This window comes from Pan paniscus, chromosome 8, assembly GCF_029289425.2.
Source record: "Pan paniscus chromosome 8, NHGRI_mPanPan1-v2.0_pri, whole genome shotgun sequence".
In the NCBI taxonomy this organism is placed as follows: domain Eukaryota; kingdom Metazoa; phylum Chordata; class Mammalia; order Primates; family Hominidae; genus Pan; species Pan paniscus.
This window is the reverse complement of record NC_073257.2, coordinates 72,991,867-73,009,352: the sequence shown is the minus strand read 5'-3', so window position 1 is coordinate 73,009,352 and position 17,486 is coordinate 72,991,867. Positions and strand designations below refer to the sequence as shown.

At 35.1% G+C, this 17,486-nt stretch overlaps 1 protein-coding gene across 2 annotated transcripts; it reads right to left on the bottom strand.

Moving 5' to 3' along the window:
- Positions 1–244: 244 nt before the first annotated feature.
- CDK1 (cyclin dependent kinase 1) lies at positions 245–16,773 on the bottom strand. Of its 2 annotated transcripts, XM_008955812.5 has the most exons (9): positions 16,573–16,773; positions 14,941–15,002; positions 14,294–14,380; positions 10,258–10,414; positions 9,335–9,458; positions 6,871–7,041; positions 3,045–3,208; positions 2,809–2,950; positions 245–1,218 (listed from the first exon to the last, which is right to left on the bottom strand). In XM_008955812.5, exons 2-9 carry the CDS (start codon positions 14,975–14,977, stop codon positions 1,120–1,122), a joined length of 981 nt encoding a protein of 326 aa, XP_008954060.1. In that variant the 5' UTR covers positions 14,978–15,002; positions 16,573–16,773; the 3' UTR covers positions 245–1,119. The 2 variants fall into 2 exon arrangements, with proteins under 2 accessions (XP_008954060.1, XP_003830379.1); XM_003830331.5 differs by lacking the exon at positions 14,294–14,380 and having other exon boundaries at positions 16,573–16,768.
- Between the last annotated feature and the right edge of the window lie 713 nt (positions 16,774–17,486).

Genomic DNA, 17,486 nt, shown 5'->3' with positions numbered 1-17,486 from the left:
GTGCAAAATTTCCAAGACAAGATGGATTAGATAGATCCCTCATTACACATCCAATTGAGTGTAAAAATCAGTAACCCAGGAATGCACATTCTAGCCTGTTAACAAGGAGGAAAAATAGAGGAGATATAGTTGGAAAAAGGATAGAAGTACACTAAAAAAGTAATAAAACTATTGTACACTTCTCTTGATTGCAGCAAATAATTCAAATTAGGCTGCTTATAGGTAAGAATCACAATGAGCAGCATTATTCGTTAAACAGTTTAATTCCCAAAGCTAGTAATTTTAGTTAAATATACATTAGAGCCTTTTTAGATGGCTACTAATAAACACTATGTCAAAATGTGTAGTTTTAAACTGAGACTCGAAAGCCAAGACAAGCAACTCCTTCAGTTATTACTCTGACCAAGGCATAAGAATTCACTTAGACAAAAAGCTTTCAAAACCTACCTAAAAATAAGATAGTTCATAAATTTTCAAAACTGTTCTTCCCTGTTGCGGACAGCCCTTGATCTTTGTAAGACTTAGCAAATTTTGGCATGCTCTCATGTTAGCTTTTTAAGTTACTGAAAACTATAAATTTAGCATCATTTCTCAAATCTGTATAGTTTTCTCATTCCGAATGCTTAAACATTTAGGTCAAAAATTAAAATACCAGTAGAAAAATATTCATCTTTAGCCAGGTTGTATAGTTAACAACATGGCAAGAAACTGATGAGAACATTTAAACATTCAGAACATAAAAATACTTCAAAGCATTACGAAACTTGAACTTAGCATTTTCCTAAATTTTAGTAGTTCCAACTACAGGAAAATAAAACTGCCATAAGGACTGAGATGATTTAAGCCAACTCAAATTTTTTCCTGATTCCTGACATCAATATTATAGTTTTATTATAGTAACAAATAGTTGTTACAGTGAGACCTACACACATTTACAGAATTATATTTAAATTCATAATAGAATATTTACATTTTTAAGTTATATTTTTGAAATTAGAAGACGAAGTACAGCTGAAGTTTGATAACAAAGAAATATATATAAGACAAAAATAGACAAGAGTTAACAATAAAAACACAACTATCTGTTGATATAACATATGGAAACTTTTTGTCAGAAAGCTACATCTTCTTAATCTGATTGTCCAAATCATTAAAATATGGATGATTCAGTGCCATTTTGCCAGAAATTCGTTTGGCTGGATCATAGATTAACATTTTCTGGGAGAAAAAAGAAAAAGAGATATTTATTTAGGAAATAAACCATTTTTTACAAAATCTCCATAAAACCTCAACTTTTCTAGCAATAAACCAAAACTAATACTTTCAGTGAATATCTATTAAATGAGCATTTCCATTAGTTTAACACACAAATGTCTCCTCCCCTACATTTCACTCTTGAGGTCTAGAATAACTTACTCTGTAAATCATAGATATTCTCAATAACCTCTTTTTGTTATCAATTATGGTAAGACTCAAGCATCCAGAAATAGCTTTAAAACTGAGACACAAATATAGGAAAGATGTCTAGTTAATTATATTTACATTGAGAATTAAACGGCCACCTGAGTTATTTACAACATTCTTGAAATGGCAATTAACTATGGCAGTTTCTGATGTAGCTTCCAACAAGTTCCAAATAAAACCCCCCATAGCACAATGTGTCATAAAAATAGCTAAAAATGAGTCACTAAATGAATTATAGTCACACAACTTAGTATGTTAGTTTACGCACCAGAAAAAGCTAAATAAAGTTTAGGATTGATGTTAAATTTGATCTTTAAGAAATACTAAAACAAAATAAAATCAACAAGCACACTAGAGATTTTACTAACTAGTTACCATCTGAACTCTCATGTAACCAGCACCATACAAACTGCTTTGTATAAATCATGGTACTCAATTCCCACAGCTAAAAGTAGGTATTAATGTCATTTTACAAATGAGGACATTGAGGCTCGAAGGGAAGTAACTTGCCCAAGTTCCCAGAGCTAAGGAATAAAGCTCAAATTTGAAACCAAGTTTAATTTACAATAATGGTTCTCAACTGGGATAGACTTTGCCCATCAGGAGACATTTGGCAATATCTGGAGACACTTTTGGTTGTCCTAACTGTGAAGAGTATACTAATGGCATCTAGAGAGTAGAAGACAGTGATGACATGCCACTAAACAAGTTATGATGCACAGAACAATGCCAGCAACAAAGATTTATCCACTGCAAGATATTTCAATTGTGGCTAGACTAAGGAATCTGATTTATAGTATTTGATTTGGGGGAAATCTAAGCTTAATTTTGTGGCATAAGGAGTCTTTACACTCTGAAAGTAACCCGAAGACCAATGAGAAAATGTATACAATGGTATAGCAATAGATCCTTCTGATGGAGAAACTAGGTACAAAGTGCGAATAAAGCTTATTCAGAAGATGGCTTTAATAATTTAAAATATCAACCAATAAGAAAAACACTTACGTCTAGCATAAACTAAGAGGGCTCAGTAGTGACAAAAATGCTAGAAAGGAGAGCCACTACAATTCAGCAACTTAAAAAAAAATGTGTATTAATCCTGGCTTCTCCCTTAGAATGTCCATAGCTACCTGTCAGATAAAAAACAAAAACTAATGCTAAATCCTCCTCTCAAAGCCACTAGTGCCTCCTGATACCTAAAATGAAGCTAGTATAATACAATGTACATAACAGACACCTAGCTCAAAAATGTTAGTGTTCTTCCTATTTTCTAGGCAAAACAAAGAACTGAATATATTCAGAATCATCAATAATTTGAAAGCCAGTATCAAGGGCACTCCTTACCGAGAGCAAATCCAAGCCATTTTCATCCAAGTTTTTGACATGGGATGCTAGGCTTCCTGGTTTCCATTTGGGAAATGTATTCTTATAGTCCTGTAAAGATTCCACTTCTGGCCACACTTCATTATTGGGAGTGCCCAAAGCTCTAAAAAACAGGAAAACAAAAATTTCTTAAAGCATAAATGTAATCTCATTGTTACATATACGTTACCTTTATTATCTCAGTTTTTAATAGCTACCTGAAAATCCTGAAGAGTTGATCAATTTCTGAATCCCCATGGAAAAGTGGTTTCTTAGTTGCTAGTTCAGCAAATATGGTGCCTATACTCCAAATGTCAACTGGAGTTGAGTAACGAGCTGACCCCAGCAATACTTCTGGAGATCTGTACCAGAGTGTTACTACCTATTAAAAAGCAAATTTTTACAATGAATAAATGTGGTGCATAAAATTACCTACACTTAAACATTTATACTTTTATTAGGGCTGTCCTTTAAAGGTTGTATGACTGCCACCAATAATATTGTTTAAGTCAATTAAAGGTACACAAAATTGAAGATAAATATTTCATTTCTAAGTTCTATTCATTAGAAGACAAAACAGATAAAAGCATAATAAATATTTTTTTGCTTTTCAAATCACTAAAGATCAAGACAGTTATACAGCCTTATCTTCCCCCCACTGAAAAACCAAACCCATTGATAATAGATTTGGGGTGACACTGAACAAAGTGCAGGTACTGCTTACTTGCTAAGATGGTACTAACAGTACCATTATAACATGAATAAGAAACATGAGAAAGAAATAAAGGGCATCCAAATTGCCAAGGAAGAAGTCAAATTGTCCCTGTGTGCAGAGATGATCTTATATATAGAAAAACTTAAAAGACTCCACCAAAAACTCTTAGAACTGATTAACAAAGTTGCAGTATACAAAATCAAAATCAGCATACAAAAATTAATAGTTTCTATACACCAATAACTAGCTGAAAAATAACATCAAGAAAGCAATCTAATGTACAATAGGTACAAAAAACCTAGGAATAAATTTAACAAATGAGATGTATAATCTCTACACTAAAAACTATAAAACATTGAAGAAAAAAATTTAGGAAGATACAAAAAAGACATCCCACGTTCATGAACTGGAAGAATTAATATAAAAATGACCATATTACCACCCAATGCAATCTACAAATTCAGTGCAATCTCCATCAAAATACCAAGGACATTCTTCACAGAAATAAAAAGAAATCCTAAAATTCATATAGAACCAAAAAAAGACCCACAATAGCTAAACCAAGCCTGAGCAAAAACAACAAAGCTGAAGGCATCATACCATCTGACTTCAAAAATGTATTACAAAGCTATAGTAACCGAAACATCATGATATTAGCATAAAAAAGGACACAGAGACCAACAGAACAAAATAGAGAATCCAGAAATAAATCCATGTATTTACAGTCAACTCATTTTTGAGAAAGATGACAAGAACATTCACTAGGGAAAAGCCAATCTCTTCAATAAATGGTGCTGGAAAAACTGGATAATCCACATGCAGAACAATGAAACTAAACCCCTATATCTAACCATACACAAAAATCAACTCAAAATGGATTAAATAAGACCTTAAACTATGAAACTACTGGAAGAAAACAGAGGAAACGCTGTTATTGATATTGATCTGGACAAAAATCATATGGATAAGACCTCAAAAGCTCAAGCACAATATCAAAAATAGACAAATGAGGCCAGGTGCAGCAGCTCATGCCTATAATCCCAACACTTTGGGAGGCCAAAGCGGGAGGATTGCATGAGCCCAGGAGTTCGAGAACAGTCTGGGAAATATGCTGACAGTCCCGTCTCTAAAAAATTTAAAAATTAGCCTAGCATGGTGGTGCATGCCTGTGTATGGGACCAATTACTCAGGAGGCTGACGTGGAAGGATCACTGGAGCCCAGGAGGTTGAGGTTGCAGTGAGCCCTGTTCACGCCACTGCATTCCAGCATGGGTGACAGAGAAAGACCCTGTCTCAGCAATAACAAATAGACAAACAGGATTATATCGAACTAAAAAGCTTCTGCACAGCAAAAGAAACAGAATGAACAGAATAACAGAATAATGCAACAATCTGCAGAATGGGAGAAATTATTTGCAAATCATTCATACAACAAAGAATTAACATCCAGAATAAAAAGAATAGTAAGAATCCAATTTTAAAAATGGCCAAACAATCTGAATAAAACTTTCTCAAAAGACATACAAAGACCAGCAAGTATATGAAAAAGTGCTCAACATCACTATTCATCAGGGAAATGCAAATCAAAACCACAATGAGCTATCACACCCCAGTTAGAGTAATTATCATCAAAAGACAAAAAATAAGTGCTGATAAGGATGCAGAGAAAGGGCAACTTTTTACACACTGTTGGTGGGCTCTTAAATTAGTAGAGCCATTATGAAAAACTGTTTAGAGGATGCTCAAAAAACTACAAACTAGAACTACCATATAATTTTGCAATCCCACTGCTGGGGGTATATGTCCAAAATAAATAAAATCAATTATGTCAAAGAGATATCTGCACTCCCATGTTTATTGAAGCACTATTCACAATAGTCAAGATACAGAATCAACCTGTTTCCATCAACAGATAAAGAAAATGTGGTGTATACATACACACATACAGAAAATGTAGTGTACACACACATACGTGCACACAATGGAATACTAGAATACTACTCAGCCATAAAAAAAGAATGAAATTCTGTCATTTATGACAACAAGGATGAGCCATGAAATAAGCCAGGCACAGAAGGATAAATACCACGTTTTCACTCATATTTGAAAACGTAAAAAGTTGATCTAATGGCCATAGAATGGAATAGTGGTTATTCAGGGCTTAGAAGAGGAAGATAGAGATAAGTTGGTTTATGGATACAATTACAGCTCAAAACGAAAAATAAGCTCTAGTGTTCTACAGCACTGTAAGCTGACTACAGTTACCAATAATTTACTGTAAATTTTCAAATAGCCCGAACAAAGAATTTTGAATGTTCCCAACAAAAAGAAATAATAAATGCTTGGGGCAATGGATATGCTAACTACCCCAATTTAATCAATACACATTGCATACATGTATCCAAATACCACACTGTACCCCATAAATATGTAAAATAATGCGTCGATAAAAAATGATTTTTAAATTATTTAAAAAACGTGAATAAGTCAAATAACAGATTAGTGATCTAGAACTAACCAACCATTTTAGTATATTTATCATATGGTAAAAATATTGCCTGTTAGAACAAAGCTAATGAGGTCAATAGCATTTGTTTAAGACAAAGAAAACAAAATAATGTTAGTTTATTTATATAGCCATGTAAAAAAATGATAAAGACTAACAAGCAGCCAAGACATCTAATAAGATGAGCACTGTTACTAGTTTTGATCTGGAGACAGTCTTTGGGTCAAGGGTAGACAACTCCACAAAAGACAGCCTTTCAATAATCCTTTATTATACAATGTTCCCTTTCCTTCAGAAACACTAAATGCCAAGTCAGCAATATAACACAGATCAAACATAAATTATAGTTAGCAATTCCTAAATGTATCAGAAATAATATACCTTAAGGAACAAAACCTGTCTTTGAATCAATCTGACTATAATCAGGGAGGGTTCAGTCAGGAGACAGAAACCAAGGTGGTGATTTGAATGGGGAGAGTTTAATATAAAGAATTAAAGTACAACAAAGGATAGGAATGATGTAAATAAATAAAGTAAAAAATAATGAGAATGTAAAAACTAGCTAGGAAAACTCCTTCCTCCTGCCATGTCCCTCTAGTACCCTCTACCTTAACAACATAGCAGCTGGTAAAGAAAAAATACTTAAAGGCTTCAGTTCCATTTTCACACAGCATGCAATGAATTTGGAGCTGAGAGGCAATAAATTGATACTGGCACAGAGTAGATATCTTTTATTGAGTTATTTCTTGACTTTCACAAATACAGAAAATAATCTAGCAATCACACACATTCAAAAGCCATCAAAAACCACTATTCCACTTACCTCATGTGTATATACTCTAATAGGTATTCCAAAAGCTCTGGCAAGGCCAAAATCAGCCAGTTTAATTGTTCCTTTGTCATCAATCAAGAGATTTTGAGGTTTTAAGTCTCTGTGAAGAACTCTTCTAGAGTGACAAAACACAATCCCCTGTAGGATTTGGTATAAATAACTCTGGAAAAAGCAAGTAAAAGTTAGAAACTTAAGCAAAGTACATGATTTTCTAAATAATCTGTTTCAAAGACAAAAAATTAGGACGCAGAGAAATAATTTAATTACTAGAGCTTTCAGGCCATTTTAGGCTAATAAGCATTTGTGGGTGGGAAGCCCATTTATATGCAACATCACATTTGTATACCTAAGAAAAGGATCTTCACCTTATAGACATATCTATAGTAATGTGAACACATTTAGTCTTTAAAAATTTTTGGTCCCCAATCCTTAAATTACAAATTGGTTTTCTACACAGAAGCCTCTTGATTTTTCTTCTATATACCACTACCAACTCTATTTTGTATCTTCAATACAGTTGGCCTTTTCTATCTTTCATTTTTACATATTCATTTCCTTCTTGAAAAAATTAGATTCTAAAAGTGATGGCAAAGATATTATGATTATATATTTCAATGGGTAAAATTATCATAAAATGCTGCTTAGTTCAGAGAAAAGTGCTTTACAAGACATTTGTTGCCAAAGACAATGTCATTGACATCTGAAGTAGCATGGATATTACAAAAACAAAGTAGACAGAAAAATGACTTACAGTTTGAAATTGGAAAGCAATACAGATGCTCCATCTTAGAGGAACAAGTGGTGTTCAAAAAACAAAACAAAACGGATGATCCATCTGGTTAAACTCATTCTAAGTTGAAAATACCTTGTCGAAATGCATTGAACACACCTAACCTACCAAACGTAGCTAAGCGTAGCCCACCTTAATTGTGCTCAAAACACTTACATTAGCATATAGCTGGAAGTGTTGAATACCTCGTTATTTATTGAATACTGTACTGAAAGTGAAAAAACAGAATGGTTGTATGGGTAAATGAAGTATGGTTTCTAGTGAATGTGCATCATTTCTGCTTCATTGTAAAACTGAAAAATTGTAAGTAAAACCACTGTTGCCTGTACATAAAACCAGTTAGAACAACTGGCTAGCCATTTGGAAAAAGATAAAGCTGAATCTGTATCCCAGTTTTTAAGTCAAAATAAATCTTAAACCATACAGAATTTAAGACAAAAAAAGTATGTGTGGAAGACAGGACTTACTAAAACTACCAGAAAAATACTGACATGTATCATTCTAATACATTCGATCTTTGAGTGAGGAAGACTTAAGCAAGACATAAAAGCAGAAAGTCCAAAATCATGCAAGATTGTTAAAGAACGTATCCTAACGAACATATAGTAGAGAATAGGTATAGGCGGTTTATAATAGCTAAATATGAAGTGTTAAATTGTCATGAAATATAAAATTAAAACAATCTTAATATGGCTTTTTCACATAGTTAAAAGATTGATAAAACCAAGTTTTGGCAATGATGTACTAAAACAATAAGTATTACACACCATGAGTATTTAAGAGTAAATTGCTACAAGTTTTTTAGGGGGCAACCGGCAATATCTATCAAAATGTAAATAAACATCTTCAATCCATCATTCCCATTCTAAAAATTTATCCTATAAAGTTGTATACAAAGATAAATATCTATAAGGACATTCAGTGCAGTACTGTTAATAAGAGCAACAATAACCAAGTTGGAAAATAATTTAAATGTTCATCAATATGGACGTGGTTTAATTATATCAAAAATGTAAATAGACATAGGTAGATCTACGTCTTGATAATGTTTTACACAAAAAAGGGAAAATATGTATATATACATATGCAAATAAGTCCACCTTGTGTAAAAAAAAAATCTTTATACACATACAAAGTGAACATACATACAAGCGTAAGATTACAAATAAAACTAACAACAGCGCTACCTCTGCAGAGTGGTTTGGTAGAACTGGTGCAAGAATAAGACATTTTTATATACTTCAGTACTTAAAACTATACAATTTTATAATTTAACTGAAATATAATAAATGTCTACAATAAATTGACCAAAACATATTCAAAACTGGAATAAAACACCTACAACCACCACTCTGCCCTAGGTTTTCATTACTTTGTTTTACATGTATCTGACAGCCAAAGAAAGACCAGACTACCCTAGCTTCCAACAATACTTACCAGTTCTATGTTACCTCAGGCACTAATTTTCACTTACTAGAAACACAATCTGGTAATAACATGGGTATCTCTAACCTGTATAAACTAACCATGAGGGAGAAAAATGAAATACTTTTTCTTATTCTAACACTTTTTCCAAGCATATTCCCACAAAATGCAGGGACTTCTACATATAGTCCCTTTATATCCACAGTGCATAAATATTAATAAAATTAGTTAAGCTTTTACCTTAACAAGTGAAGAATCCATGTACTGACCAGGAGGGATAGAATCCAAGTATTTCTTCAGATCCATGGAAAGAAACTCAAAGATGAGATATAACCTGGAATCCTGCATAAGCACATCCTGAAGACTGGGAAAAAAAAATATATGAGCGAAGAATCCAGCAAACATTTTTGACCTCTGTTTCACAAAATAAAACTCCTTCCATAATTTCAGTTGCTATAATAAAAACTGGGGAAGACGTAGTAGCTTCCCTAATGGAAGAGACTCAAAACTCAAATTTAAGAAAGGAATCTCAGGGCAACTATTTAAAATTAAGCATTGTACAGGAGGTGCTTATTTATAAGGAGCCTGTATTCAAAAAGAACATATCTAGGTTGGCTACTAATTGCTGAGAGCTTATTTTTTCATTGAAGTGAATTATACAAATAAATTTTAAAGTGGTATCTGACCTTAAAAGCTACTTCCAATCTCTAGCCCCAGCCAAGCACAATTAGATTTTAACTTGGACTGTTAGGAAGACAGCTCTCCAAAAACACCCAATGCAAATACTTTAAGGAAAAAAAATCTTTTTCATTTGACCTAGCTACTTTTCTTAAGACTCTAACTAAACGGTCTTCAGGAACTAGAGCTCCCCAAGTAGGAGAGAGTTAACAAAGCTCTATGAAAAGGGCTTTACTCCCATGGCCAATTTACCTTGCTTTTCTAGGCCCAAATATTAATCTACATCACCAAGCTCCTCCAACTCTGTTCCTGCTTTAACAGCCTGTTCTCTTTTACATATGTGCCGCATTCTCAACAAAAATAGGGTTCTAGTCCACTCAGTAAGGCTAGACCAAGAAATTGAGCAAATGTAAAGATTTCCAAGTTGAAATTTATATTTGAAATAGCATGCAGAAAATGGCTTACATTCAGATATTACAACATACCTGACTATATTTGGATGACGAAGTTCCTTTAATAGAGAAATTTCCCGAATTGCAGTACTAGGAACCCCTTCCTCTTCACTTTCTAGTCTGATTTTTTTCATGGCTACCACTTGACCTGTAGTTTTGTGTCTACCCTTATACACAACTCCATAGGTACCTGAAACAAAGTAAATAATATGCTGTGTGACACACCCCACAAACTAAAGATCTTTTTTTCTTTTTTTTTTTCCCTTATGGCAGGGTCTTGTTTTCTTGTCCAGGTTGGAGTGCAGTGGGTCAATCAAGGCTCACTACAACCTCCTCCTCCTGGGCTCAAGGGATCCTCCCACGGCAGCCTCCCAAGTAGCTGGGACTACAGGCACATGCCACCACACTCGGCTAATTTTTGTCTTTTTGGTAGAGATGGGGTTTCACCATGTTGCCCAGGCCAGTCTGGAACTCGTGAGCTCAAGCAATCTACCTGCCTCGCCGTCCCAAAGTGCTGAGATTACAGGCGTGAGCCACCGCACCTGGTCAAACTAAAGGATTTCAAGATCATTGAATCCCATAAGGGTCACATGATAGAAATGTCTGGTGTGGCCATATGGGAAGTATCTTACTCATACCCTCATTGCTTCCAAAAAGAAATTGAGAGTAACTACAATCTGCATGGCTTAAAAATAAAATTCATGTAGTCATCACAAGTTTTCTATACATCTAAATTACCGTTAATGTTCCAGCATATTTTACAGAACAAAATAGATCATTTGCAAATTAAAATTAACCTTCTGTCAATATCCTACCCTGCAACGAAGTGGGCATAAAATATAGTGTAAAAATTTGGGCTCAGGAAATATTACTGATAAAAGTCATTATGACACTTTCAGAAAATACTGTAGAGTGCTTTATGCTTTTCAAAACACTTTTATCTGTATCTCAAAATACAGTCAACAGTCCTCATTCTCAAAAGAATGGAGAAAAAAGACCAGGTGTTTGTGTATTAAACCTAATAAAGCACATTGTATGTACTACATATTAGGAAAGCCTCACACCCATTTGCAAGTTGATGAAAATACTGATTTTGATATATGGGCTTCAGGTAATGAGCAACAATATCAATTATAAGGGATAGCAGGGAGGGAGGAGGTGGATACAGGGAATGAAATGGCAATAAGGGAGAAGACTAGCTAAAATCCGTCATATACGTGGCTGAATTCCCTAGATAAGTCTTTTTAAACTCGAGTTGGAGTTTAGGGAGGTCCTGAACCCCTTAAGTACACACAAAATTTTGTTGAATAGCTTGCTTTCCATGGCATGGGTTTAACTTCAAAAGTGATTAGAGTGCACTGTTCTAGGAAGAGGGCCTCTTCTATAGCTTTTATGAGTTTCTCTGAAAGTAGCAATATTTTAAAAAAGGCTAACAAGCAACAAATTACCAACTGCTTAGTTAGAATATTAAGCAGTTTGAGCAGTAACAAATTGATGCTACTTAAGCTTAATTTTTTTGACAGAACCTCTATACAAAAGTCTATGTTTTCTTAAATACTGGTGTCATTTTAAAACTATAAACTGACATGAGTCATTTTATACTATTTTGATTAAATTGTGGATTAATGTATAACTTTTTGATAACCAAAATTACTCTACATTAAAGGAGAATTGACTATATTTAATCCTCACAGCCATCCTTAAAAGTAGGCAACCTTCATATACTTAAAATCTACATTTTTTTGGATGTCAATTCAGCTCTCATTAAACACAAAAAGTAGGTAAACCAGTAGCACAATCATCTGGCAGACTGTTTAAGTGATCTCAGGAAAATTAGTCACTTGCATAATACAGTCACATAAACAGTTAATGGTAAGTTCAGAACTAATTTTTTTTCTAGCATCCTTTCTTCTCCCTCAAGTGTACAATCTCATCTAATCCTAAATAATTTTCAGAATTAACAATTAACCAGTGGCCAACACTCAATGTGTTGAATTTTAGAGATAATATCACTTCTCACTGAACTACTGGAAGAGGGGTTAAACAAAGCAGAACTTTCTATTGGTTAATCATCCAAAATTATTTTTGAAATACATGGCATATCCTCCAAAATGAACTAAGAATTCTAAAGATAGAAATACTCTAGGGTATTTAACTAAGTATAAATAACTAAGGAGGCAAAAATCATTAACACAGGTAAGCCTAGAAGGAGATCAGTCTAAATCTAATGGAAGATTTATCCCAGGAAACAAAAAGAAACAAAAGAAAAATATGTAGGATATGATCAAGTTATGGAGGCCCTTAAGCAGAAAACCTTCATTAAGCAAGTATTTATCAAATGCCTACTAAATGCCAGGCAAGGTTCCACCATCATGGATACTGCTACTCTATGATCCAAAAAGACATTTTCTTAAGACAGGAAGGATTTCAAAGATTAGTATCACAACACTCAGATTTCTGTAATTCAGAAGAAACCAGAGAACAATTTTTGTAATATTTAAAATAGTAAAGTCTGGAGGTATTTAAGAAATGAATTAGGTTGTCAAGACTCACTGTCAAGTGAGAGAAAAGGCAGAGATTGTTCTAAATCAGAATTAATGTCAATGAAAAAAATAAAAAATAATGCTAACATACATACAGATAATAAAGTAAACATGACAAAACACCAACATCTTGGTAAAAATATTACAAGTTCATTGCATAAATCTTTCAATATAGATTTGGAGATGTTCAAAATGAAAAGTTGAGGGGAAAAAATATAACTTTTAAAGTAGTATTTTAATACTAGACTTTAACCAGATACCTGGCAGAACCAAAAGAAAATTCTGTGTGAATCATTTAGGCCTCCATTTATTTCCACAAGTTCCTTTTTCCAAAACAATATCCAGCACATAATCCAAAACAATCAGGCATTGGAGTAGAAATGACAATACAAGCCAGAAAAAGAAACAACAGTGTTCAGAAGAGCAAACAAGGAAAACAGATGTTATTATTATCTATTTGGCTATCTCCTGTGGGTTGGGCACTACTGATAGGCAGTGGGCAAACAGTTGTGAACAAGACAAAAACCCCAGCCCTCAAGGATCCTATGGTATAATAATTAAAATGGATATTAAGCATGATGCAAAGGGAACTACAAAATGCTCTTGGACTACAGGAGGAGATAAAAAATGAAGCCAGTAGAAACTGGCCTCCAGGTAGAAAGAACAGCCATTGCCAAAACTCATAGGCCAAATCACAGGATACATTTGAGGACATCAAAGAAATCCAAATTAAGAGTTAAGTGGCATTAGATGGAGCTGGTGAAGAGATGGTTTTGGAGACAGTGTTCATAGTAATAACACAATGTTCAAATGATAAACATTTGAAGGTTTTCTGAGTTAAAGCGCTCACAACAAATGCTTTCCATAATATTGTTCAATTGAATCATATCTTTCGTGTTAAGTCCAATTATCACCATTTGCAGAGGCAGAAACTGAGATCCAGAAAAGTTAAGAGGGTTTACCACTGTCACACTGCTAGAAATAAAGAATGGAAGTCTTATGACTTACATGTATGTAATGGATTAAATTTAAAATTACATTCTTTTAACTGCTCCTATTTATAGTAGCAATTAAAGTACTTTTCTCAGAAGTCAAATCTGCAGTCTCCTGTATGTTTGGAGTTCTATCATCTTAAAGAAAAATATATTTATACTTTAAGAAGGTCTCTTTTTATGCCAAACTAAAATCAACACAAATTCTCTGGGAATTTAAGAAACACACTACAAAGCATTAGACATACTAATCACATATTTTTAATTCAGCAGCAAAATTTGTTTAGTAGAATGGGTATGAGGTATTTAAGTGATTTAAAAAATATATATATATATATGTATACACACACACACCTCCAATCGAACACCACACTAACTTGTCACTCCTATTCCACTAAATTCCCTCCAGTATTCCCCCTTGTTTTTCACTATTTCTTGTCAAGTGGGGTCTTTGATCACATTAAAAATATAGTTGGGAATTTTCTTCTGGCAGAACCTATATAAACTGGATTCTATTAGCAAATTATTTTGTACCTGGAGAATCGAGAATGTTCTGCTGGAGTCGAGGAACAGGCGAAGGGATATACCCCTCATTTGTGCCATATATAGATCTAAACATTCCTTCAAGTACCACAGAAAGAGAAGGATTATATACATAAGTTATAATTTTAGAATAGCTTAAACATGTATATATGACAGGTCATTTATACTTAGGGTAACTAAATAGAAATTTTATTTAAATTAGATTAAGTCAATTATTGTAACCAGTCTATAAAGTCTGGATAAAAATATTTATCATCCTAAAAACAATTGAAAGAGACTAAAACTAAAAATATATTATGAAGTTAGCATAATTCTGCAGCCCTAACCTCTGCCCCTCAACACACATGCAAGTTATCAATAGTGTCTTCAAAATACAAGTACTACTATAAGTGTTTAGTATCAGAAGACTGTAAGACTATAGGGGTGAGGCAAAGGGTCATTAGGGATTCGGTAATTTCAATTCTCTTGAAATGTGAACAAATTTGCGTTTATTAAGTAAAGAACATATGTTAATGCACACTGGTACTACAAGACATCTTAATGGTTGAATTTTAATAAATATTTAAATGTGTTCATATTACAGAAGTTGTAGCATTGTTAAATCATTCCATAAAATTTATTTTACTAAAACCACTCACCTTCTCCAATTTTCTCTATTTTGGTATAATCTTCCATAGTTAGTCAATGGGTATGGTAGATCCTAAAATGAAGGAAAAACTGACTTAATTACATGCCACTAACTCGAGTAGTTTTAAGCATTAATGAAACACTATATGTAAAGCATTTTCCACAGTGCCTACTGCAGCATAAGTATTCCATAAATATTAATTACATTCAAACAATATTTACAAGGGTAAGGACTCCTACAATAACTTTCCATCCTTCTTGACTCCTGAGACATTGGAAACGTGTATATTCTATACTAGTGTAGTATTTAGCTTCTTCCAATCAAAATAACCCTCAAATTCAGGTATCAACTTGTCTATTCTTTCCAAACAAAAACCAGAATTATGTTCCCTTTTTGTGACACTTTAAAGTAGTACCTGCGTGTGCCAAAGTTATACCCAAATATTTCAACAAATTTATACCGCTTTATGATACTCCTAATTTTATTCAAAACACTATTTTTTAAAGTTATGAAGACAGAACTAAAATGTGTTCAGACTGTTCATTAGGAAAATTTTGTTTAAAACGACAAAAACATTTTAAGTGTTTACAGTTGCCCACGTGACAATTTTAATCTTTTTCCTCTGCTTGCTGAGGTCACAGACAAACATGCTCAAGACTTTCAAGGTACTTTTTCCAAGAGTAGGAAATATCACTTAAGCACCCTAAAACAAAAGAATGAAAAGTGCAATTCCACAGATAAAATTCTAATTATAACCTAAACAATGTCAAGGACTAAGCAGAAAAACGGTATACTTGAATCACAATGAATGGGTTAAAAAAAAAAGCTGACAACCAGAAGTTCAAGACTTCCTCCGAAGTTTGCCAATGAAACGTCAGAACTCCAGGCATAATTACCTAGATTTTTCTAACACCCATCACTGATGATAAAATCATTTATAAAGCACACTCAGAATAGACCTTTAAGTTCTATTTCTCACATTCATCTTCAAAGAAAAATCAATCCAGAAAGAAGCAGAGATGTATCTTTTTAAATGAAAAAAACTGCACTACACTGCTCATGAGAGTTAAGTGCCTGGGCTGAGTGTTCTTAACAGCTCCAGGTGGGCCGGGGCCGTGGGCAGAGCAAGCCCAAGAAGGCCCACGAGTTCCAGGATCGGTTTCTCAGGGCGGCCTGGCTCTAGGGACCCGCGCCTGTACCTGGCCCAGGTGCGGTCCCACTTTCCCACCCCCGAGGCGGGATGGCAGGGCGCGCAGGGGCCGGGCCCAGGAAAGAGCCTGCTACTCCGCAGGCGCTCAGCGTGGGGGAGCGGATTTTGCTTCAATCAAGACCCGAAAGCCTCTTCAGGCAGTTCCTGAGAACAGCCGACCTCGACTCATGACTGCAGCCCCGAACCCCCACCCCCACGCCGCCTAACCCCGCCAGGCTGGGCTCCCATAGCCTCCCTCTAAAGCCAGCCCAGTGTGGCTCACACGCCCAGACCCAGGCGAAGGCCCTGCCCACCGCCCCCCAAGGCCCAGCCGGGCCCCGCGCAGATCCCTGACCTCCAGTCCGGCCTTCTTAGAGGACCCTGTTCCTCAATACTCGCCCTCCGAGGCCCCCGACCGTCCCCTAGACACGACCCTGACCCCAGCCACTGTACCTGGCTTATTATTCCGCGGCGGCCGCAGCGGCAGCTACAACAACCGCGTCGCTCTCCACTCAACTTCCAAGAGCCAGCTTTGAAGCCAAGTGCGAGCAGTTTCAAACTCACCGCGCTAAAGGGCCCCGGATTCACCAATCGGGTAGCCCGTAGACTTTCAAAGCAGCCAATCAGAGCCCAGCTACGCTGGGCAGGCCTTCCCGGGTGGCTAGAGCGCGAAAGAAAGAGGAAAGGGCGGCTAGAGAAAAAGCAGGAGGGCGGGCGCCAACTGAGTGCGAGCGCAAGCGCTCTCCTCCAGTCGGGAGAGTGTCGTCCTACTGTTTCTAGTCAGCGGAGCAGGAAGCTACTGTTCGCTCCGTTCTTCTTTTAAATTTTTTCTCCCAGCATTGGCACAGTTCAAATTTATTATACTCAAAATAGCTCATCAAAAAAGTGATATTGTGTTTACATCGAGATTCCATTACTTTCACTTCTAATACTTAGGGTTAGGAGTGTATAGTTATGTTTTTCTAAATGCGTGATTTGCGGGCTGGCTCCAAGGAGCACATTTCAGTGACCTTAAGAAGGAAATGGAAAACTCAAAAGACCGCCTCAAAAATGTAAAGGAAAATTTATTATTTATATCTCTGTGCTTTGTTTCTACCTCATTTTTGAATTTAATATTAAATTATTTTATTATTTACATTTTGTTTATTATACAATTAAAAACATTTGAAATGTTTTAAATTTTAAAATATTTTCACATCAGAATTTTAAATATATAGAGAGAGGCATGTATTTAGAGACTGGGTCTCATTATGTTGCGCATGCTGGCCTCCAAATCCTGGGCTCAAGCAATCGGCCTCAGCCTCCAGCGCAGCTGCGACTACAGGCACTCGCCACCACGCCTGGCTTAAATATTATTAAAACACAAA

Bases quoted from the DNA above. Each gene is read 5' to 3' on its own strand.
- CDK1 (XM_008955812.5), bottom strand. From the start codon at position 14,977: ATGGAAGATTATACCAAAATAGAGAAAATTGGAGAAG. The intron at 3,209-6,870 runs GTAAGTGGAATA...GCTTTTTAATAG, and splicing joins TTAGAGTATATACACATGAG to GTAGTAACACTCTGGTACAG. The intron at 1,219-2,808 runs GTAAGGAGTGCC...TTTTTCTCCCAG, and splicing joins ATGGCTTGGATTTGCTCTCG to AAAATGTTAATCTATGATCC.